This window comes from Manis javanica, chromosome 18 (assembly GCF_040802235.1).
Source record: "Manis javanica isolate MJ-LG chromosome 18, MJ_LKY, whole genome shotgun sequence".
NCBI lineage: Eukaryota > Metazoa > Chordata > Mammalia > Pholidota > Manidae > Manis > Manis javanica.
This window is the reverse complement of record NC_133173.1, coordinates 22,643,018-22,666,748: the sequence shown is the minus strand read 5'-3', so window position 1 is coordinate 22,666,748 and position 23,731 is coordinate 22,643,018. Positions and strand designations below refer to the sequence as shown.

The window sequence follows — 23,731 nt, the reverse complement described above, 5'->3', positions numbered from 1 at the left end:
TAGAACTATATATTTCTCCCTTCAGTTCTTTCAGTTTGCTCCATATGTTTTGGGGGTGATGTTTGAATGCATTATGTTTGTAATTTTTATACCTTCTTGAAAAATGGACCCTTTGTTTGATATATAATACCCTCTCTTTTCTCTCATAACAGTTTTTTAATTAAATATTATTTTGTATGATATTAGTATTTCTACGACTGCTCTCTTTTGGTTACTATTTGTGTGGAATATAATTTTTTGTCTTTTCACTTTCAACATAGTTGTGTGTTTAGATCTAAAGTGAGTTCCTTGTTTACAGCATATAATTTGTTCTTGCTTTTTAATTGATTCTTCAATTCTCTACCTTTTGATTGGACACTGTAATCCATTTGTATTTATACTAATTAATGATAAGGAAGGACTTACTCCTGCCAATTTGCTATTTGTTTTCTGTATGTCTTATATACATTTTTTTGGTTCATACTTTTTTTATTACTGTTTCTTCTGTGTTTGTAGTGACACATTTTGATTCCCTTTTCATTTCCATTTTTATATATTCTATAGATACTGTGTTTGTGCTTATCAAGATTACAGCTAACATTCTAGAGTTATAACAAATCTAATTTAAAATTGAAACAACTTTAGTTTGATATTTAGAAATAATCTAAATATCAATGGTGCTGTTTTTACTCATGACACTTCTGACACCAAATGAGAGGGTTTTTTTTTTCTCCTCCAATAAATTTTCTCATTGTCTATAAACACTAAACAGTGTCCAACAATTCATTTCAATTCTGATACTATCTACCTGGAGTTAGTGTCAGATCCTACAAAATAAGTTTTGTCTTCAAAACTGTCCCCTTTTCTGATACCAGTTGTAAATCCTGGGCTTCCTGTATTTCTATCTGACTGGCTGTAAACTGGGAGTTACCATGACCCCCTCCTCAGCTTGGTAATTTGCTAGAGTGGCTCACAGAGCTCAGGAACAGCCTTTACATATATTTATTGGCTTATTTAAGGGATACAACTCAGGAACAGCCAAGTGGAGGGATGCATAAGACAAGATATGGATGTGTGGGTGCTTCCATCCCCTCTCCAAGTGAGCCACCTTCCAGCACCAACTTGGAAGCTCTCCCAACCTGTCTTTTAGGTTTTCAATTTTAAATAGAGATTTCATTATGTAGGTATGGCTGATTAAATCACTTGCCATTGGTGATTGTATTCAATCTCCAGCCCCTCTCCTCTTCCTTCACTACTTAGCTAGGCTTCCTCTGAGTTAGGGATCAGCTCAGGGTGAAAGTGTAAGTTCTCAAGAATTGTCTGAGCATGTGTCCTGCTTGGGTATATGTGTGGCTTTCTAAATTCCCATGTATACATGGCTGCATTTGAACATCCCAATTTCTCAAAGACTCTCACTCCAGCTTCTTCTCTGACCTTAGATGATCTATTATGTATATCCACCTATAATCTCTTGTGCCTGGTGTTTTCAGGTTTGTGGCCCACCTTGTAGCTTTTGTAATATGTAACTGCTGACTTACCTACTTTCTGAGTTATGTGAAGCAGGGAGGAACACCTTTTACCATGCATCAGTGATTCAAGTATCCCCCAGACAATTTAGAATAGGCATATCCAATAATTTTCAAGTAAAGTCTTTTTTGCTCCCTGTGGTTTGAAGGGTTGCGGGGAGAACTGGGAATCAGACTGCTATCTGCCCAAGACCAAGACCATCTCCATATCTGGGAAAGGGTAAGGCAAAAAGAAGTAAAATGTCCCCAGATTTGTCTACCCTTTTGAAGATGACTTTTTCTTGTTCAAGCTTTTGCTTAATTGCTATAAACTTTTGACTGTTTTCCAGAGCTCCTACAAAGTTGGTTCAGAAAGGCTGGTCGGTTTTGTTTGTTTCTGTGGGGAGATGAGAGCCTGGAGCATCCTAGTTTGCCACTTTGTTCTCTCCTTCATTTTAAAGTATTGTTTTGCTGTCTGTAGAATTCTTGGTTTTCAAACTTTCTTTGCTCACATGCTGTTGAGCTGCTCTATGAAATTTTTCTTTCATTTATTGTACTTCACTATATCAGAATTTCTACTTGCTCTTTTTATGCTTTCTCTTTATTGATATTCTCTATTTTGTGAGACATCATTCTGATACTCTATATAGTTCTTTAGATTTGGTTTCCTTTGGTTCTTTGAACATATTTAAAATAGCTGATTTAACATCTTTGTGTAGGAAATCCAATGTCCGGCCTTCCTCAGAGAGGGTTCCTATTAACCATCCCCTGCCTCTCTCCCCTATATATGGGCATCACATGTCTTGTATGTCTCATAAGTTTTGTTTGAAATTAGACATTTTAAATAATATAATGTGAGAGTTCTGGAAATCAGGGTCTTCCTCTTTCCTGGGGCTTGTGGTTGCTGCTGTTCTTTAGTGATTTTCTGAACTACTTCTGTAAAGTTTGTCTTCTTTACTGGGTGTGACCAAGAAATGATCTGTTCAGTTAGCTCAGTGACTGGAGAGATCTTTTTAAATGGCTGGAACCTATAAGTATCCCTGCTTTTACCAAGGAGATAAGTGTGCATTTTGGTATGAGCCTTCAACATTCAGCTAGGCACTCCACCTTATTCTTTACTCCTTGCTTGTGCAGAGACTCAAGGTCAGCCAGGGATGTTTAACAATTGTTGCTGATTGCCTGTGACAAATAACCCTGTTAAAAGGGCTGTTCACTGTGGGGATGCTCAGTTAGGTCAAATACAGACAATACCTGTGGGTAGGGTTTTCTTGGGTACTGACAGCTCAGATAGTGACAATTCTCTGGTAATGGAAATTTGGAGGCAATCTGACCCCATTCTGCAACCTTCAATGGCTGCCAGGTGGTTGATTTTTTCCATTACTGCCAGGCTTTTGGCTTTTAAGCCTGCTGTGGAACTGGGTAAAGGGATGTGGGAGTATGGCAAATAAAAATGCCGCTATTCTCATAAGATTCAGCCATTTTTCTTGAATAAATGCTCCTAGATTATTTCAGACCTTGATTAATTTCCCAAACCCTGAAAATATTATTTTGACAAATTTTCTCACTGTTTTTTTGCTTTTATGGAGAAGAGAATGTTCACTAGTCATTTTCCTGCTGTTCTTTCTGTTCCTTCTATTGCTTTTATCTGAAAGAAAACATCTCATAAAGATAATATTTTTGAGATACTAAGTGGAAGCATTTTTCTATCCCTGCAAGGGTACAGGAAGTTTGGATTTGGCTTAGAACAAACAAGTCATTGCTCAGTTTTATATTTCAAGCTGGGATCATACCATCAGGTATGCTCCAGAGCTTTGTGAGGCTTACAGGGAATTGTTGGCCTGGCTTGCAGCTTTACCTGTGTTAGCATTGCTGGAGGAGGTGAGCATGTGGGTGGCCTGAGACAGATCCCTGGTCTACAATCCTGCAGGCATGCTGGGACCTATCCCTCCTACCTGCCAGCATGCCTGAGGAGTCCGGCAGGGACTGGAGAGGCAAAATATGAAGACTACACAGCAGAGTTAACAGAGAGGGTGCTGGGAACTTACACAATGCCCCCAGGGCTTGGTGGAAGCAGCCCAGTTGTAATGAGAGGCATGTGGGTATGTGCTTGTTTCCACAGCCTTCCCCATATGGGGTACAATTATGTGTGTGGAGCAATTGTCTCAGTTAGGAGTTTGAATCTTGAACTGGATGAATGCATACATAAAAAGAGGGTATTTTAAGTAGGGGGGACTGAGAAATTACTAATCAGCATTTCATTCTCCCATTTATCAAGAGGACTAGTGGCCCACTCACAGTTAATTAATTACTTATACATGGAAGCGATACAGCAGGTGTTCCAACTTAGCTCCAACATTCTTTCTTCTAAGATGATATTTGCCCTTTCCTTCCTTGAGTGAATATTTTGGAAAATCTGCAAAAGACTTTGATTACTGTGAAGCAACAGACACTGGAAAGTACTGGAAAGTCTTCAAAAATTAGTCTCTTTTAAATAAAGTTTTTTCATAGAATGTCATTTAATCTTTTGAGTTATTTAGATTGATCAGTAGTTTTAGCTTACTCCTTTGTTGATTTTAGACTTACCTCTAGATTTTTTACAGTAACTATTTTATTTTGAAATGTTCCGATCTTACAGAAAAGCTACTGAGTTGTATGACAAACTCCCACACACCCTTCATCCCCGAACTCCAGGCAAATCTTGCCAGCTCTCCCGGTCATGCTTCTTCTGCAGTGAAGGGCCCAATTTAGAAGCATGTGTTAACATTTTGTTGTGATGTTTCTCTCAGCTCCCTCAGTCTGGAACATTTTTTTCAATTTCTTCTTAACTTTCATAATGTTGAAACTTTTGAAGATCAGGGTCCAGTCATTTTATAGAAAGTTCCCCCATTTTCATCTGCCTGATTGGATTTGGGTTATGAATTCTGGCAGCAACATCAGAGAAGTGGTGCTTTGCTTTTCTTCCACCCTGTTTAGTGGGCTTGATCTCATTCTGACCCGTTACTGATGTTGTTTTCCTCTTCTCCCCACCTATTCCCGGGGATTGTCCCTTTGCCCCCTGCTCCAGAGCTGAACCTCAGCACTTCAACACTCAGCACTCAACCACTGCTGTGTGGGGGGGGTACCCGCCTTGCAGGGCTCTCAGAAGCAGCCCCTTCGTGAGTTGATTCTGTACTCTCTTGATTTTATGACCCGTGCCAGCTATCCCCACCCTTCTACACTTCTCTCATTCTCCCTCTCTTCCAGCAAACAGCCCTGTCTTCTACTTCAGAGAGAGAATCTGCGCCATCAGTCCTGAACGCTTGATTCTGTGTCTCACTCACGTGTACAGGCCTGACTGGTGATGCTGGTAAAGCTGGTGGGCCTCCTCACCTCTCTGACTTCAGTGAGGTGCTGGGCTCTGAAGAGCTCAGATTCTCTCCCTAACTCTGAGCCCTGTCAGCCACGGCCCCCACCCTCCTCTCTGTGACAGGGCTGTGTGTCACCCAGGGACTACCTGGACTGGATCCTGTCTGTCTTTCCTGCACTTCCAGTTTCACATGCCACGATCACGGTTGGAAATACCAGTGATGTCTGCGACGGCAGCAAGCACAGCGAGATCGCGCACTGGTGGTGAGCCGAGTGGCTTTTGGTGCAGGTTTGTGATGGGGAAAAGTTGTCAGTGGAGGACGGAAGCCTTGCTCCTATCTCTACTCACCTGCAGCAGATTAAAGCTGTGTAGATTTCAGCAATCTGATCTGAACTTTTACCTTATACCAAGGAGTCAAGTCATCTGTGGTTTCAGCATCACTTCTAGCAGTGGTAATTCCGGGTCAGGAGGACTTCCTCTGAGAGGTCTTGCCTGGTCCTCACCTGGCCTATAGGAAAGGTTTTGACCGCACCCTTCCTGCAGCTGCTGGAATGCTTCCTCTATGCAGATCAGTTTTGTCTCTCCTCTGCACAGTCTGGTGGCCCTGGAAGCATGGTCCTCAGGGCGTCCCTGGGGCAGCCCCCCTTGCTCCTCTCTGAGGAAATAGGGAAGAACCTGGGCTCACAAGTGCGGTAGAGGCCTCCAAACGTCTTTAAGGGGCAATTTTATCAGCTTTTAGACAGGGAGGTGCACTTCATGCGGACATGTGACCTTTTACTGTCCTGACTGCTCTCCTTTCCTCGGGGAGGGTGCTTCCCCTGAACCTGTGGGAACGTGCCCCTTCTTCGGGCGCTGTTAGAGCTGTCCTCAGACTCGGGCCCCTGGGGATTTAGCACTACACCCTGAGGACAGCCTTTCACTGAATCACAGACCCTGCTAAACGTGTGCCTGGCCGCCCGCGCTCTGGCATGGCACTGTTTACCCTGCTAGTCCTCCTGACCAGCACGAGGCGGACTGTATGTTACCACGGGTGGGTGTGGGGGTCGGTGTCCGTGTTTCTGGCCTCTCTGCGAGTGGCGGACTCTGGGTGCCCCTGCCCCTCCCCCACGATGGAGGAAGCAGTTCCAGCACCGTCTGCTGTGCTGTGGTCATGCAAGTGGCCAGTCACCAGCACCAGGACCCTCCACCTCCCTTGCCTCTGCCACCTGGGTCCCGCAGTCTCTAAGCCACACTCCCTGCCATGCTGCCCGCTCTGCTCATCCTGTGGACTGTGCGCACCTGTGCTCTGTCCACATCACTCGGGCCCTGGGTAAACCCTGCCCCTCTTTGCTTGGTGTTGCTCCTAGGGGTGAATCCAGGGCTTTTCACTCTTGTTGGGGGGGTGAGCACACTTTCCAGCCATCCTCCGTGTCTGTGTCCCGGCCGGCTCCTCGGCAGCTCCTCGCCCATGCTCTCATGCAGTCCCTGGGAGACACTTCTGGTTCCCGTGGTAGTCGCCTTAGCCTGGACTCCTCAGAGGGCCTGGTGCAATTGTTCTCCACGGCCCTGGCCATTGCCTGCCAGGGCCCAGCCAGCCCAGGCTGAGCGTGTGGGCTGGTAAGCGGCCTGCTCCTTAGCTGCACCGCTGGGGGCCTGCAGAGGGTAGGTCCTTGGTCTGGGCCCCCATAGGTCCTGTGCATGTTCCCAAGAGTACACTGTGTTGGCCTTCCAGGAGGGAGGGGCTGTCATTTCTTACCCTCCTGGCTGAGCACCTGAGGTCTACGGGGCCAGGAAAGGTGTGTTTGGAGAGCAAACCTGAAGCTCTGCTTAGATGTACAAATTCATTGCTGTAGTGATTCAGCTGTAAAAGGCTTTGAAATGCCAATTTCATCCTGGGGTTTGTTCCCCAAGGGAGACATGCAGCAGCCTAGGGCGGGACATCTATAGAGAGACAGTCCCAGTGTCTGACCTCACCTGCCCCGTCCTGCTACGGGTCAGGGGTGGGACTCTGAGGGTCTCTGCTCTCCATGGAACGTGGCATGTGGCTGACTCTTTTCTCCAGCCATGGGAACCTTCTGGGGAATTGGAGGGGCACTTCTGACTCATGTCAGACAAGTGTCAGGCTGAGAGGCTATGCAGAGTGAAGGGGAACTGCTAGGAATCCAGCTTTGAGGCAAGTTGGGGAGGGATGTGGACTCTGTGCATAGGGTGGGCAGAGTCGGAAGCTGGGTGTATAGGTTTGGAGATGCACGTGCCCACCAGGATCACCAGGGGCATCACAACCTCAGGTGAGGACAGGAGGCATCCCGCGGATGGGAGTGCCCCTCCCCCTCCCTGTCTCTGTTCCCTCTATGCCTCAGCCCCAGGGGATGTGGCGGGGTCAGAAATGTAAGCATGACCTTGGAGACCATCTTTTGCTGCACTTTTCCAACAGAGATGAGCTGGAGTCAGGGGTGGGGAGATGGACTAAATTGGTTGAGAATGTATTTCCTTAAGTATCAACACTGTAACACAATATCTTTAAGAAATACATACATTGCAACAAGAAGTATAATATTGGGTGGGTCTTGTTTCCATATGTGGAAATCTTATCATCTTGTCTTCAGATGCATTAAAAAAGCCACAAAGCGAATAAAGTCAGAGTTGGCTACACACATAGACATTAAGCTTCTAATTCCTTCACATCAGGAGTTGGAGTTATCATCTGAATAAACATGTCCATAATCAGCAATGTGCATGTACAATTTCTGATGTCAACGTAGCACAATAAATAAAATAAGCTTAATCAATTGGCTGCTTTGCAGGAAAAAGATCACAATGCTGTTTTTCTCCACTGGGATCTATGTTTGTGGAGCAACTGCACCATCATTTGTTTATAAATTTTTATCTTGTTAACATTTTATTTTGTAAATCTATACTTAGAAATTAAATTATCTGAAATATCTACCAATTTAAAAAGCATCAATAAATCCAAATCTTTTAATGACTTTTTTGGGTGAAGTTCTGCTATTACATTGGGATTGGCCTCTTTATTTTTTCATTTCTAAAAATTGAAGTATAGTTGACATACAATATTCCTTTAGTTTAAGGTGTACATCATAGTGATCCAATATTTTTATACATTACAAAACGATCCCTGTGATAAGCCTAGTGACTGTCCCCATATGGAGTTATTACAACAGTATTAAATATGAACATCAATTCTTTCTTCTGTGTTCAATCTTGTAGTTAAAACACGTTGAATGAATTCTTCTTCTGCTATTATAGATTTCAGCTCTATAATTTCCACTTGATCTTTTTATAGAGTTTTTACTTCTATATTGAAATTCTTCACCTGGCATAAAGTATTTTCTAAAAATGTCTCTTGAGTCAGTTTTGTTGCTCTTTCTCTTCTGGATTCTGTGTCCTGCTGCTCCTCCTTTGTCTGAGGGAACCTCGAGTCTGACACCAGGCTGGTCTGCGTGGCCCCGCAAAGCTCCCCAGTGCATCTGACACAGCTGGGCTGGCTCTTCAGAGACACAGCGGTGGCTGAGCTTGTGCTGACCTGCCGAAGTGCTCAGCATGAAGGGAGCTCAGGCATTCGTGCCCAGATTTTATGTGGATGAGGCTCCTTTGCTCATCTTAAAGCAAGGTTCCCCATGGGCGGGCATCTGACTTGGCAGCCAGCTAGTTGCTTGCTGGCTAGTGGGCACCATCTTGAATCTCAAGCCAGAGGGTGCCATCTTTTTTCCTTTTTCTTTTAAACGCAAGCCTTTTTCTTTTATTTTTTATCCTGCAGGTGCCATCTGCACACTCTACTTCGGCCTCATCCACACTGCTGGGTGCTCTCCACGCTCCTGCCTCTGAGGGGCTGCAGCCCACATCTTCTTTACTGTTCATCTCTAGATGGACACTTAGGTTGCTTCCATAGCTTGACTATTGTAAATAATACTACATGAACATGGGGGTGCAGATATCTTTTCAAATTGGTGTTTTCATTTTCTTTGGATAAATACCCAGAAGTGGAATTGCTGGATTAATGGTAGTTCTGTTCTTTTCATTTTTATTTATTTTTTATTATTTTTATTTTGGTATCATTAATCTACAATTTCATGAGCAACATTGTGTTTACTAGACTCCCCCCATCATCAAGGCCCCCCCACATACTGCATTACAGTCACTGTCCATCAGCATAGTCTTTCTTAATTTTTTGAGGAAACTCCATATTACTTTCCACAGTGGCTGCACCAATTTGCAATCCCACTAGCAGTGTACAATGCTTAACCTTTTCTTCACATCCTTGCCAGCACTTGTTATTTTTTGTTTTTTTGATACTAGCAAGTCTGAGTGCTGTGAGATGATATCTGATTGTGATGTTGGGCATATTTTCATGTGTCTGTTGTCCACCTGTGTATCTTCTTTGGGAAAGTGTCTATTCAGGTTCTGTCCATTTTTTAATTGGGTTATTTGTTTTGTTTTGTTTTGTTTGGTGTTGATTTTTATAAGTTCTTATTTTTGATATTAACCCCTTGATGGGTATGACATTTACGAATACCTTTGCCCATTTGAGAGGTTACATTTTTGTTTTGGTAATGGTTTCCTTTGCTGTGCAGAAGATTTTTAGTTTGAGGTAGTCCCCATTGCTTATTTTTGCTTTTGTTTCCCTTGCCTGAGGAGACATATCCAGAAAAAAAATTACTAACGTCAATGTTGAAGAGTTTATTGCCTATGTTTTCTTTTAGGAGTTTTATGGTTTCAGGTCTCACATTTAGGTCTTTGATTCATTTTGAGTTTATTTTTGTATATGGTATTAGAAAATGATCCAGTTTCATTCTTTTGCATGTAGCTGTTCAGTTTTCTCAATACCATTTATTGAAGAGACTGTCTTTTCCTGTTGTATATTCTTGCCTCCTCTGTCATGTATTAATTGACCATATATGCGTGGGTTTCTTTCTGTGCTCTCTATTCTATCCATTGATCCAGGTGTCTATTTTGTGCTAGTATCTTACTGTGTTGATTGCTATTGTTTTATAGTAGAGTTTGAAATCAGGGAGTATGATTTCTCTAGCTGTGTTCCTCTTTCTTAAGATTGCTTTTTCTATTAGGGGTCTTCTGTGGTTCCATAAAACTTTAAGATTATTTGTTCTAGTTCAGTGAAAAATGCCATTGGTCTTTTGATAGAGATTGCATCTGTAGATTGTTTTGGGTAGTATGGCCATTTTAGCAATATTAATTATTCAAAACGAACAGTTTTTCTTTCCATTTGCTCTAGTCATTATCAATTTCTTTCATCTGTGTTTTATAGTTTTAAAAGTAATGCTTATGATTGAGTCTTGCCTGCTTGGTTAGGGAATAGACCAGCCAACTTGCTTTTCATTCTCCCCTTTCTGGAACAGTGCCTGGAGCTGTAAGCTGTATGCTACTATAAGATACAGAGTTCCGAATTTTAACATTTCTCGGTTTAGAGTTTTGTCTATGCATGTGAGATTTCTTAGTTTGAGGCATTAGACCTCTGTGAAGAATAGAGAAACAATATGATAAAATTTTATCATATTATTATTTGCTTTGCATCTATTCAGTTTATAAAGCATATGATGGAGTGAAATTATTTTGGGGATTTATGGATTTATTTTTATGTTCCCCAATCAGCTCTTACAAGTTTGCATCTTAACTTGCTGATTACACTGGTGAAAGCAGACATTCTTTATTTGTTCCTGATTGAGTAGGATGTTAGCTGTGGGTTTTTCACAAATTCCCTATGTCATGTTGTGAAGGTTCCATTCTATTTCTAGTTTTCTGAGAGTTTTTCACCCTACTGCCAGAGAGCTTATGTTTAATATGGAAGATGACAGGAAGACATAACCTGGGGAATAGTGGTCCAGACCCTGTTGTTCCCTGGAGTCTGTGAGCTAAAAGGAGGTGGGCCTGGAAGGATTCAAAGGTCAGGATTGTGAGCAGACACTGAGAGGAAGCTGAGAATCTGAAAGCCTTTATGCTGATGTTCCTCACATTGTGGTATTATTTCAAAATCTCTTGAGTACTGTAAAATCGTAGCTCCCTGAACCATACACTTCTCTGGTCAGAATCCCAGGAAATTGTCTTTGAGACAGACTCCCAGATTTCTTGGCTGTAGGCTTACAATTGGAACCCACTGCTGTGAGCCACAGCAGGAAAGAGATGAGAACAATGGGAGGATGGTGTGCCGGGGAGCTTGGGAGAGGAGTCTGATGCCTTTGAGATTGTTCCAGGTTTACACATCTGTAATTCCAGGACCCTAATGTTTATGAAGAGGGTGACAAGAGGGAAATCTTGAGTAGATGGCTTTTAAGAAAACACAAATTTATTTTTAGGCATGTTGATTTGAGGTGAGAGCAGGGCCAGGCCGGAGTTGCTACCATGCCTGGGGATATGCAGCCAAGCCCAACCCTCATCCACTGTGTCTGCTGCCTGGGAGACACTGAGACGTATCAGTGCCCCACTGTCTCTTCTCGCCCTACGAAATCAGTGGCTTTCCCTGGCCTTTACCACAGGAGGCCTTACTCTTGATCTCATCCCTACATTTTAAGCTTGTTGTTGGCACAGACTGTCTCTCCTCAGATTTCTGCCTCATTCCATTGTGCACTCTCCAAACCAAACACACATTGTTAAAATAGTGAGTGAATGTTCATGGGATGTTTTATTTAAGTCAGATGCATGACCATATAAAGTGCTATGGCCATGGTAGGAGGAATAACCCCCAAATCCCAGTCACTTAACACAACAACCGTACATTGCTCGTATGAATCTGAGTAGTGATGGTGGTATGTGCCTGGAGGCAGGATGATAGTGTTCCTGTCATCTTCTGCACACAGCTGCCCCCCTTGCCCCCCACCCCCAGCTCTCTGTCCAGGACATTGACCTCTGTGGATATCCTGGTATTCGTTAGTTCCAGCTTCTGGTGGGGTTTGGCCCCCGGGGAGCCCGGCAGGAGAGGGACTCGGTTGTATTTGGAGCACTCCCTACTTCAGCCCTCTCTTCTCTCCCCTCCCAGAAAGGCCCCCATGGCCGGGGTGTCTGGGAACCAGTGGCTCCCACCCGCCTTGTGCTGGCCTGCTCTCTGAGGCTCTTCCCTTCTGCGTCTCGGTGACTGTCTTCACCCTCTGTCCCCAGCAGGGAAGGGTGGTGACTGGTCTGCTGTCACCACCGCCATCCTACTGCAAGTGCGCTTTTATACATTTTGTCTGCACTTTTGCAAGCTGTGCCTTTGATAAATCCTCTTAGGGTTATTCTGATTTAGTGGGCTGCCTGTTTCTTTCTGGCATCTCACCTGGTAAAATGGCTTCCAAGATGGTGCTGCACTGACATCCAGACAGCGTGGGAGAAAAGAGGGGAGGCACAGCGAAGGACAGAGCCTGGAGTATTGGGTGTCACCCCTTCCTCTCTGGCCACCATCTGGAACTTGGTCCTCGATGGAAGCAGTGCGGCACGAGGTCCCTGACCAGGCAACCGTTTCACAAGAGTGAGTCTGCACTGTGGAGAGAGCAGCTGACTGGCTGTCATGGGAGGCGGTTCTCAGGACTGGTCGGTCTCAGTGTGAATGTTCAGTGCCACTCAATGTGATGACGTCTGGCTGTCTTAGGTCTCTTGAAAGTGACTATAGCACAGAACTCTGTGTCAGAAACTGATGTATACAAGTCTGGAGGGAATTGTGCTTAACGACTGAGAAATATTCATTGGAGGGAAATTCTGACAGCCTGGATCTAAATGGTTCTGGCATTTTCTGTGCTTTGTGCCGGGTGCTGTGCTGGATATGGACCTCGTGGTCTAGTTGAAGGCACAGATGTATAAACAAAATGGCAGAAAAGTATTGCATTAAACGTCATGACAAAGGTGAATGCAGGGTACAGCCAGGGCAGAGGGAGGATGAGCGCCAACTCCTTTGGAGAAAAATGGAACATACAAAGGAGCCCAGAGGCCAGGAATGACAAAGGCTTGAGTAAATATGCACATTTCTCTTTATCCTTAAAATATATTTGATTGTTTAAATAAAAATAATAAAAATGTAGTGTGGGTTTTATAACGTGGAGAAGCATGACAGCAATAGCACAAAGGTTGGGAAGAGAGAACCAGAAGCAGACTGTTGTGCGTGTGTTGCTGGGCACCGCAGAAGGATATAGTTACATTCACGCCGTGTGTATGTACACATCACTAGCGTGTGCTGCATAAGAACAGGTACAATATCATTTTAAGTTAGGTTGTCAGAAGCTAAAGATGTAAACTGTCAATCCTAAGGCAACAACTAAAGTGACAAAAAGAATTCTAGCCGATAAGCCAGTCAACAAAGGGGATAAAATGGAATTACAGGGAATACTCAATTATTGCAAAATGGAGGCAAAAAAAGAGGGAAAAGAGGAAAAGGAACAGATGAACAAGTAGAAAACATGTAGCAAGATGGTAGATTTTAACCTAAAAACACCAATGCTCACGTTATATGTAAGGAGACTGAGTACTCGGATGAAAAGGCAGACATTATCAGATCAGGAAGGAACTTACCTATAACAGAACCCACTTTAAATACAAGAGCACAGATAGGTTAAAAGTAAATGGGTGGAAAAAGACTTACATTACAAAATGGATACAAAAAATGTGGGGTGGCTCCATTAATATCAGAAAAAGTATATTACAGAGCAAAGAACATTACTAGGGATGAAGAAAGCCATGTGATAAAGGGGTCAATTTCTCAAAAGGGCATAATTCTCAACATTTATGGACGTAATAAGAAAGCTTCCAAATACATGGAGCAAAAGCTGACAGAACACAAGAAGCAGCAGACAGCCCAAAATTACAGCCTGAGCTTTCAGGACCCTGTCTCATGAACTGATGGAACAAGTAGACAGAAAATGTCCAAAGCCTGGACTCATTCAAATGCACATAGCACACAGTGGAGAGAATTACGGTCTGTGGAGGAACTGGGTCCCATCCATTATTCTCTGTCTCCAACCCACGTGTCCCTACCAGGCCAGCAGGACCATATTTCCTCTATGCAGGCAGTTTCCCAAGAAGAGCTTAGGAAATATACCAAAATGTGCTGCTGTCAGGATCTGCTGGGGAGCACGAGGTTGGGGCTCACTGTGCCATCGGCTTCATGCAGGCTCGAAAGTTTTACTGATTTCAAACTAGAGTGTGTCAGAACAATTAAAAAAATAGACTTCCCTTTTCTTATGTGGGGTATCACTGCTGAGCATGTGTTATGCACACGCACATATGATATGAGAAATATTAATGGCAATTGTGAAGCGGTCTTCCAGAGGGCTGGCTGCTCCCTCAGAAGGGTGATGATCCAAGTTTCCTGCAGTGACATGTTGAGGCGCTTTCAGCCCACCTGTGCTCTTGTTGACAGTGCTGAATGCTCCCCGTCCTTGGACTCAAGCATTCATTCATCTTTCTGGGAAAGGACGACTAGTAGGAAAAACTAATTAACTGTTAAAAACTAAAACTTTTTACTCTTGGCCTGTATACCTTTCATTAATATGCAGAGTCTTAACATCGTCCTTCTCGAAAATACAGAAGCCCATCTGGTTTGTTTTGGGAGGAATATACTTTTGTTTTCTGTGCGGTAAAAATGATTTGTCTCTTTAATAACCAGCCCCATCATAAGCCTATCTAATGTTGATGATTTAACTTTCTGGGTTTTCCAGCTAACTGGAGTGATTTCTTTCCACAGGTTTTTTCTGATTGAAAGCAATCTTTACAATACAGATTTTGTTGCTTTTTGGGCTGAGATTTGAAAACTGTTTATTATAGTGCAGTGAACCTCTAAACAGGATTCTTTCCTGTTTGAAAAGAAAGGACTGCATCTTTTATATCTGAGGAATTACTTAGCTTAGGGATTGATGTTTCAATCCCACTACTGTGTATAAGCCCTGGAAAAAAATGGAACCAGTCCTTTTTATTGTGATTTTTTTTTTGCTGCTTACAAGCAAACACCAGCTTCTGCAGCAAGCCAGCAGGGAGCAGCTTGTTTGGCCTGATTATTGGTATGTCTGCCCCACCCACTGGGCTTAGTCACCACCTGACTGCCCCAATTGACCTTTCTGAATTTTAACCTTTAAAAATCACACATCTGAGTCACCAGCTATTTGGACTATTTTCATTATGGGAAAGAACAATTTGAATTAGACCTCAAGGATGTCTGATTGTACCTTGCTTGGTCCTTTGTGTGGCTGCTGCAATTCCCTATATACATGGCTGCTTTTTGAATATTCTAATTTCCCCAGGAGTCTCACCCTAGCTTCTCCTGGGTACCTTAGATAGTTCATTGTGTCTCCATTTTTTATCTCTTGCCCTAGGACCCTGCAAGATTGTGGTCTCCCTGCTCTGGGGCTCCATCCCCTATTTGGACTTAGGTGATTAGAATGTGCACACTGGCACACTCACAAGACTGTGCTGCTCTTTGCCCTGTCCCTTGTCCTAGGCCTAGTGCTGGCCAGGTCTTGTTGACCCCTTCCAGACTTGGAGGAATGAATAGGCAGCAGGTCCAGAAGCCTCCAGTCTGAGGTCCTTCCACAAGGTTCTCAACACTGGGTCACATGCAAGACAAGGATGTCACGGACACATCCAGTCCTCATCTTCGGGGCAAAGCTTGGGGTGCCAGCCATTCTGGTTGATCCATGTGATGGCCCATGGATTTCTCTAGGCACACCTTGGGGGCTCAGTCCCAAAGAACCACTTGTGCCAGCTCATTCTCACTCTAGAAACTGTGAGAGATACAATAGCCAAGAAATGGAAGCAACCTAAATGTCCATCAGTAGATGAATGGATAAAGAAGATGTGGTACATATACACAATGGAATATTATTCAGCCATAAGAAGAAAACACATCCTACCATTTGCAACAACATGGATGGAGCTAGAGGGTATTATGCTCAGTGAAATAAGCCAGGCAGAGAAAGACAAGTACCAAGTGATTTCACTCATCTGTGGAGTATAAGAACTAAGAAAAAACTGAAGGAACAAAACAGCAGCAGACTCATAGAACCCAAGAATGGACTAACAGTTACCAAAGGGAAAGGGATTGGGGAGGATGGGTGGGAAGGGAAGGATAAGGGGGGGAAAAGGGGCATTATGATTAGCTGACATAATGTAGCGGGGGAGGGGTGGGGACACGGGAAAGGCAGTATATACAGAAAAGACAAATAATGATTCTATAGCATTTTACTATGCAGATGGACAGTGACTGTAATGGGGTATGTGGCGGGGGACTTGACAATAGAGGGAGTCTAGTAAACATAATGTCACTCATGTAATTGTAGATTAATGATACCAAAAAAAAAAAAAAAAAGAAACTGTGAGAGAGGACCTATGTCTGAATAATCTAGGGAATGGACATTTTCCTTCAGATATTAATATCAGAATTTTACTGGAGAATCATTCTGGCTTATATGGACCTAGACTATTGAAATAAGATCTCAGTATATCTGATGAACTCTTTAAAGGTTAAATCATTATAGGTTATCACAGGAGGCCTTACTCTTGATCTCATCCCTACGTTTTAAGCTTGTTGTTGGCACAGACTGTGTCTCCTCAGATTTCTGCCTCATTCCATTGAGCACTGTCCAAACCAAACACACATTGTTAAATTAGTGAGTGAATGTTCACGGGATGGTTTATTTAAGTCAGATGCATGACCATATGAAGTGCTATGGCCATGGTAGGAGGAATAACCCCCAAATCCCAGTCACTTAACACAACAGCCATTTGTTTCTTGCTCATATGAATCCAAGGGCTCCTTTGTATGTTCCATTTTCTCCAAAGGAGTTGGCGCTCATCCTCCCTCTGCCCTGGCTGTACCCTGCATTCACCTTTGTCAAAATGTTTAATGTAATACTATTTATCTATCTATGTATCTATCTATTTATTTATTTATGATTTTGGTATAATTAATCTACAATTACAGGAGGAACATTATGTTTACTAGACTCCCCCCTTCACCAAGTCCCCCCGACAAACCCCATCACAGTCACTGTCCATCAGCGTAGGAAGATGCTGTAGAATCACTTCTTGTCTTCTCTGTGTTGTACAGCCTTCCCCGTGCCCCTCCCCACACATTGTACATGCTAATCTAATGCAATACTTTTTAAAAGTACAGAGAAGACACTTTAAAATATGAGCTGTATCTGATGCTTTGTTGTTATTTTGTATTCGGACGTAAAGGAAAATTTAGAAGCATGTTATTCCCTCTCTTATAGAAAAATGGATGCTTAGGTTTTGTTTTGTTCCCCAAATCGTCATAAAAGTAGCATTCCTCTGGAGTCTCAGGCACCTCCCAGGCCAGTGTGCCCCGGTTCCCATGCCGCTCACTTCTAGAGGTGGGTGATGGGAGGGACGGCTCTGCCCCGTGCCTGTGGGATGCCCTCCATTAGTGGGAGGACAAGAGCTGTGGGGGAGACACGCAGAGGGAGGGACTTGTGTCCTGAACAGGCCTGCAGCAAAGCTCACGGAACGGGAGAGCAGGAGGGGAGTGCTGTGGTCCAGGCGAGTGGATGGGCCAGGCACAGCCTTCGGACAGACACGCTGAACGCCTGGGTGCTCTGTGGTGGGGCCTGCCTGGCTGGCTGGGAGCAGCTGGCACGGGGCCCAGACAGGGTGTCTGCGCCTCTTAATTCTCACAGTAACTGTGGAAAGTGGCCATAACTGCTCTTCTCCCCTGCGGCTGAGCAGACAGGGAAACGTATGGGTGGGTGGCTTGCTGAGGGTCCACAGTGGGGAAATCAATGACAGCAGGTGGTCCAGACTGTGTCCTCGGTGCGCATGCTGCCCGCTGCGAAGCCGTGGGTCACAGCCCGTCACAGCCTGTCACGTCAGCCATCACTCACGTCGCAGTGTTCCTCCCTTTGTGTACGTCCCACCAGCTCAGAGATGGAGACACTGAAGGGGACACTGGGGGGCTTTCTGGTTTACTAGACCCTGTGGCGGGGGGCTAGGCTGAAGGAGCGCTCGCCTGCCCTCATACTTTCTGCTTCGTCACTGACAACTGAACACAAATGCTGCCTCTGAGCCCCGGGGGCTGTGGGCTTTCCCTTGGGTACTTATGAAACTGGAAAGCCTGGCCTCGCTGGACAGGACAGTGACAGACTTGCAGAGGCTCCGACTGCATCGAGATGAGGAGCGAGTCCCCTGGAACCTTCTGAAAACCTGCAGGTAAGCAGGCGGCCGCTGCCCGGCTCACCTTCCTTCCTCAGCTCTGCTTTATGCCAGTGGACAACACACATGGTTGTGTCCTGGGTGGTCGCTGTTGGGGAAAATCCAGCTTTCCCTCCACCTGCTAGTTTGCCTTTTTCCTTCCAGTAATGTGTGTTGAGGCAATGACGCCAGGAAGAACATGGGCCACAAACAAGAGTCAGAGACAGAGGCAGGCAGTGACGGCCCTCGCTTTCCTCGGTCCTGGCTCTGGGCCCCTCCGGGCAGAGCTGGCTGCCGTGGCTGCGCTGGTGTGTCTACACGGCATAGGGCTGACGGAAGACTGAGGGCAAACTCTCCCCGACCGCTGATACTGAAACTGCTACTCCCCAGAGGGACCCCCCTTGCACTAATCATTGTCTCTTTTCTGGACTTTAGAAACATATACCTTCTCAGAAGGGCTAAGATACTGGGTACCCAATATCTTCAACATTCTTAGATCCTTTTTTCTCAGTAAAATGACATAGGCATCATAGGACCATCAAGTGTTGGGGTACAGAAAGACCTAGGGAGGCTGGAGCTCAGGAAACTGTTGTAGACATGGGGGCTGGGAGGTGCGGCCAGCCCACTGCACCCATCTTGTGGATTGGTACAAATGGGTCTTGTTAATAATCATGGCAGCAGGGTTTCCTGACAATGGTGAACCTCAATCAGTTCTGGTGGTTTAAAATCCATTTCTTGGGGATCTAAAATATGGCTGATACCCAGGGCTTAGGCAACAGGGATCTGTCGTTCCCATAACTGAAAGGCACCATGAAGGGGCGGCTGTTTGTGGACCACAGGTCAGTGGCCCCACTCCTAGGAATCCGTCCTAGGCAGCCAGCAGAGGGGTGCACAGACTGCTGTGCCAGGCCTCTCCCATTTGTTATTTCTCTTAGTAAAAACTGGTATTCTCTAAATGCCCAGCAGCAGATGGATGGCCAAGCTTAATGTGATGATCTGTGTAATGGGATATGATGCTGACATTAAGATCATGTTGTAGAAGAATATTTGTTAACACAGGAGATGCTAATGACATGGCTAAGCTGCACAATCATAGGAGGACAAAGCAATTTTTTAAATCTTTAGATTATGATATATTTTTAGTTAATTTTTATATTTGGTACAAGGTACAAATCTGAGTTCAAATCTTTGCATATGGAAATCCAATTGCTCAGCACCTTCCTTTCTCCATTGTATTGCTTTTGTGATTTTATCAAAGTCAGTTGTCCATATATGTGTGCATCTCATTTCTGGACTCCTGTTTCATTCCATTGATCCCAGTACCATATGTTTTGATTGTTACAGCTTTGAAATAAGTCTTGAAGTCAAGCAGTGCTAGTTCTCCAACTTTGTTCTTCCTAAGTTGTTTTGGCTATTCCAGGTTCTTGCATATCCGTATGAATTTTAGAGTCAGCTTGTCAGTTCCTAAAAACTCCTGCAAGAATTGATTGGCATTTTGACCCAAGAATATGACATAACTCAATTTATTTAGATATTCTTTAAGTTCTCTTACAATTGTTTTATATTTTTCAAGAGTGCCTGTCTTGCTCATCTTTTGTCACATTTATTCCTCAGCATAATTGTTGATACTCTAGTAAATAGCACTTAAAAATGAATTATAACCTATGATGGTTCATTGTTAGTATATAGAGAAAAACGGGGGTTTATGTTGATCTTGTCTCCGCCACTTTATCTCTTTCAATTCAGGTGTTTCAGGTCAGACGGTAAACCCAGTCCCTGTTATTTCCCATTGGCTTGGAAGTCCCATTGGCTTGGAATCTTTGAAAATGCCTGATTAGAATTTGTAATAATTTCTTCTTACATGACTGTATCCATTTTCATTTATAGCAGCTGATTCCTTTTTTATTATTGTATTATTACTATTATATATTACATATTACCATTATTACCACTATCATTATTAGACTTTAAAATGCATTCTAGGTCGTCACAGGGCCAATGGCCCGGGGGTGTCCACCTTTCCCCCCACTTCTGCCCTCCTCCCTTTTCCCCTGCCCCAGCCCCCCTGCCCCAGCCCCTCAGCCCCGGCACCCCCTGCCCCGGCACCCGCGCCTGGGCCCTTCTGCCCCTGCCCCGGGCCCCCTGCCCCAGCCCCTCTGCCTCAGCCCCCCTGCCCTGGCCCCTCTGCCCCGGCCCCCCTTCCTCTGCCCCTCCCTCTCAGGACAAAGAAATTTGATGTGAATGTACGGTCTATATACACGCATATATTCGAGCCTGACTTTTAAAATATTCATTTAATATATAAAGAAAAGACTGAAAGGCAGATCTTTAAATGTTAACAACTGGCATATCTGAATCAAAGAATCATATATAATTGTTGTTTTATTTGTTACACTTTTCTGTAATTTCTAAGTTATTAAAAATTAAGTGTTGCTGCCTGATAAATTTACAGGCATATGTGAATTTTGCAAATACATATACACAGAATTGTTGAGACATGGGGGAAAATAGATACTGTTGAAATCTGTGAATTTTGGAAGCACCAGGGCTGTGAAGCCAGAGAAATGTCAGTGTGATCTCTTCTTTTCAGAAGGAGAAAAGGTCAGGAAGAATGTAGAGCTCGGTGGTATTTTCCACTGTCAGTGAGGACAGGAAGAAAAATGGCAGGTCTCAGCTCTGCGGGCAGCCGTTTGCATTTCCAGGCTCTGGGATATGAGTTCCCTGTGTGATCCTGAATCTTCTCCACAGGCAGTTTGCGAGTTCTTTATCCTCCAGGACGGCAAGTCTGTGGGGGCGGGGGGACGCTGTGAAATAGCAGGGCCTGGAGGCCTCTCTCTGCTTCCCATCTTTGCAAGGAGGAACAGACTCAGAACAGTGCAAAACAGTATCCGGACAGTGTCAAATTAAGCTTAAATTTGGAATGACCTCAAGTCTTTTTTGGAAAATTTCCTAGTGAAACTCATTTTACTTTGGGTTATTCAGAAACATCTAAATATGAAAAAGCTTAGAAGCCACACCCTGTATGCTTTACTACAATGATAAAATTCTTTGTGTATGCAAAATGCAACAGAAATGTTAAATAATGAAGTCACCTCAGAGAAAATAAAATGTACGTTTGACTTTTCTCCATTTCTAATTTTACTCCTCCACATGTGGCTGCTTTGAGCCATCTGAGAGCCTGCAGGTCGTGCTTTTTGAGGAGCAAAAGTCACTTCTCCTTTCTGGAACCTTCTCCACTTTTCAGAGAGCCAGTTGTGGTTCTAAGAATGTTATTATTTAATGGTTTAGAAAACGGTTTTGAGTCAAAGAGCCAGTGTTCTACAAATAGGCAATGGTTATTGGGGTTTAACTCATTCTATTAAGTATCTAAAAACTTAAATTGAGTTGGGCACCATGTAAAGCAGTAGGTAAAACAGGATGGAAATAACATGGCAGCCATTCAGAAAGAGCTCACTGTCTAATGGAAATAATGGAATCAACAGATAAGCTCTATGTTTGCACCTACATCTCCATATTTAATGCAACAAAATTGAGGTTTGCCCTTTTTAATCTGTATTATACATCTGAGAAAATGTGAGCTCAGTGTGGTTAAATAATGTGAGTGAGCTCACTGTAACAGTCAGCCTACCCAGAAAATGCTATGTAACAAACCACCCCAGGGAGTGACAGCAAGCACATGGGTATTAGCTGACTCACTGAGACATTTATCTTAATGCACCTGAGGCCCTTCTGGGTTTATCATTGTGAGACATAAAAATTTAAAGAGTTTTATTGTTAAGCCAGTTTGAACAGCTGAAAGTGTGCAAATCATTAAATCCCTCTGGCAGAATTCATCTTCCCCCTCTCAGCTCTCATCTGTGCTAGTTGGGCATATTCTTCTCTGCCACGTTCTCCTCCACTGGCTGCTAAAGACCCAGAGGATGGATCCTTAGTCATCTGTGTCCCCGCCGAACCTGCCCAGGGCTGCCCAGAGGTGGCACCTAGAGGGTGCACGCTGCCCCGAGACAGACGCTGTCTGTGATGGGACGGGTGCTCGACACAGCTCAGGGACCCTGGCTTCATTCACCCACAAGGCCAGAGTCTTCCTCTCTGTGGCACAGGTGCACGCTTGCATGACAAAGAGGAAGTGGGTGGAAATGTTTTTCTTTGCTTGGCTGTGAATTTATGATCTGAAGTACTGTCATTTCCCCAGGGGAGTGTTTCGTGGTATCCACAGCAGCCTTACATGGCCTGGGCTCTTTTAGGAAAAGCAGTGTACTAGTGTATAAAATGACATATTCCCAACAATTAGGAATGCAAATGATTTCTGCAACTTTTCTGAAAAAACTGGCTGCTTTTAAACATACGTGTCCTTTAATGAGCATGGCTGTTACGTTGGTGGGCTTAGCTGTGTCAGTGCAATTACTTCCCTCTCAAAAAGCTCCTGATTTAGACAATAAATCTGTGGCGGAGGCCAGGACAGCAGAGGGAGTTCCGCACTGTGTGAACCTTTGCTTTGCTTCAGCTGTGGCTTCTCTCCCCCGAGAAGTAACCCCCGTCCCGCCCCACCTCTCACCGGCCCTGACTTCTGCTTGGCCTCCCTCGGGAAGCCACGAGGCTATTTTAAGCGTGTGATATTTAAATACTGCGACCATAGGAAGTAAAATTTGCAAAGTATGAGGGGGACCATCAGACCGAATGGCCTTCTGGATGCGGAGCTCTGCATGGAACGGCAAAGGTGGCTGGAACCCGCTGACCAGACAAAAGCGGGCCTCACAGGACCGGCCCCACGGCCGCCGGCCTTCCCTGAGAGTTCCTGCTCTGTGTTTTCAATCTAGTTTATGCTGGGGAGGGGTACTGCTTCTCATTATCTCCCCGAAACTCCAGGTTTTTACAATTCAGATCGTAACTTTTACAAAATTAAAATTTTTTTAATATTTAAATTTAAGCCCATGTAAAGTTTACCAGTGAATCTTGGGCGCGTTCCTGACCCTGGGCTCCTATTGCCAGCGGGGGGCCCCGGATCGCCGCCAGCACTGCAGTCCTGACCCCGTGTCCTCCGCTGTGTCTTTCAGGTCTCCCCCTCTTCTAACGCAGCTCTTCAGCTCCAGGTCTGAAGACCCCTGCTTCACAGAAAACACTCCCTTGCTGAGCAATTCCTCACAACGGAAAGGGTGAGCTTTTTTTCTTTCCTATAAAATTAAGAAATTTTATTTGTTAGCATTGCCTGTGGCACATTTGCTGGAGAATTTCTTCCTGAGATAGAATTTTTATCTGACACATTCGGTGTCTGCCAGATCCTGGTCATTTCAATGTGGTCTGTGTTCATGACTGCAGTGGTTGTATTCTGTGGCTTATGAAGTTCCCAGTGACCTTGGGTATGCCTCTGCAATGACACTCCCTCTCTCCTGATCGGTGACTTTGATAACAAACACTTCACACATCTGTTTCCCTAGTGCTTTCCTTTGAATTACTTGGCTAACTGTTAAGGCCTGAGACATTTTGGATCCCATGATTCATTGGAAAACCAATAACCTGTAAATGTTTGTCCTGGGTATGTGGAGCATGTCACTAAAAACACTTCAGAGTTGCAGAGCAGGTGTCAAGTTTGCTAACAGAATGTTTTCTTTCTTTCCTTTTTTTTTTTTTTTTGCATGAAGCTAATTGAGGTGTTAGTGGTGGGAAGTCTTTTTGAGGCTTTACTTTTTGTTGACTTAATTTTTTTGTGGTTTTGATTTCACCAAATGGCTTATTAGGATAGTGTCTGTTTACACATGTTCAGAAGACAATGTGTTCTTTTCAA

The 23,731-nt window shown here is 44.2% G+C and overlaps 1 protein-coding gene across 7 annotated transcripts in view; it reads left to right on the top strand.

Moving 5' to 3' along the window:
* OCA2 (OCA2 melanosomal transmembrane protein) overlaps positions 1 to 23,731 on the top strand; it is a 385,751-nt gene that overhangs the window by 60,728 nt on the left and 301,292 nt on the right. For 6 of the 7 annotated variants that reach the window (XM_037016526.2, XM_073227087.1, XM_073227082.1 and 3 more), the window contains exon 3: positions 23,004 to 23,102. In XM_037016526.2, the coding sequence (XP_036872421.1) occupies positions 23,004 to 23,102 (99 nt within the window). Of the gene's footprint in view, positions 1 to 17,537; positions 17,968 to 23,003; positions 23,103 to 23,731 lie in introns of those variants that run through there. The other variant, XM_073227083.1, reaches the window with a different exon arrangement.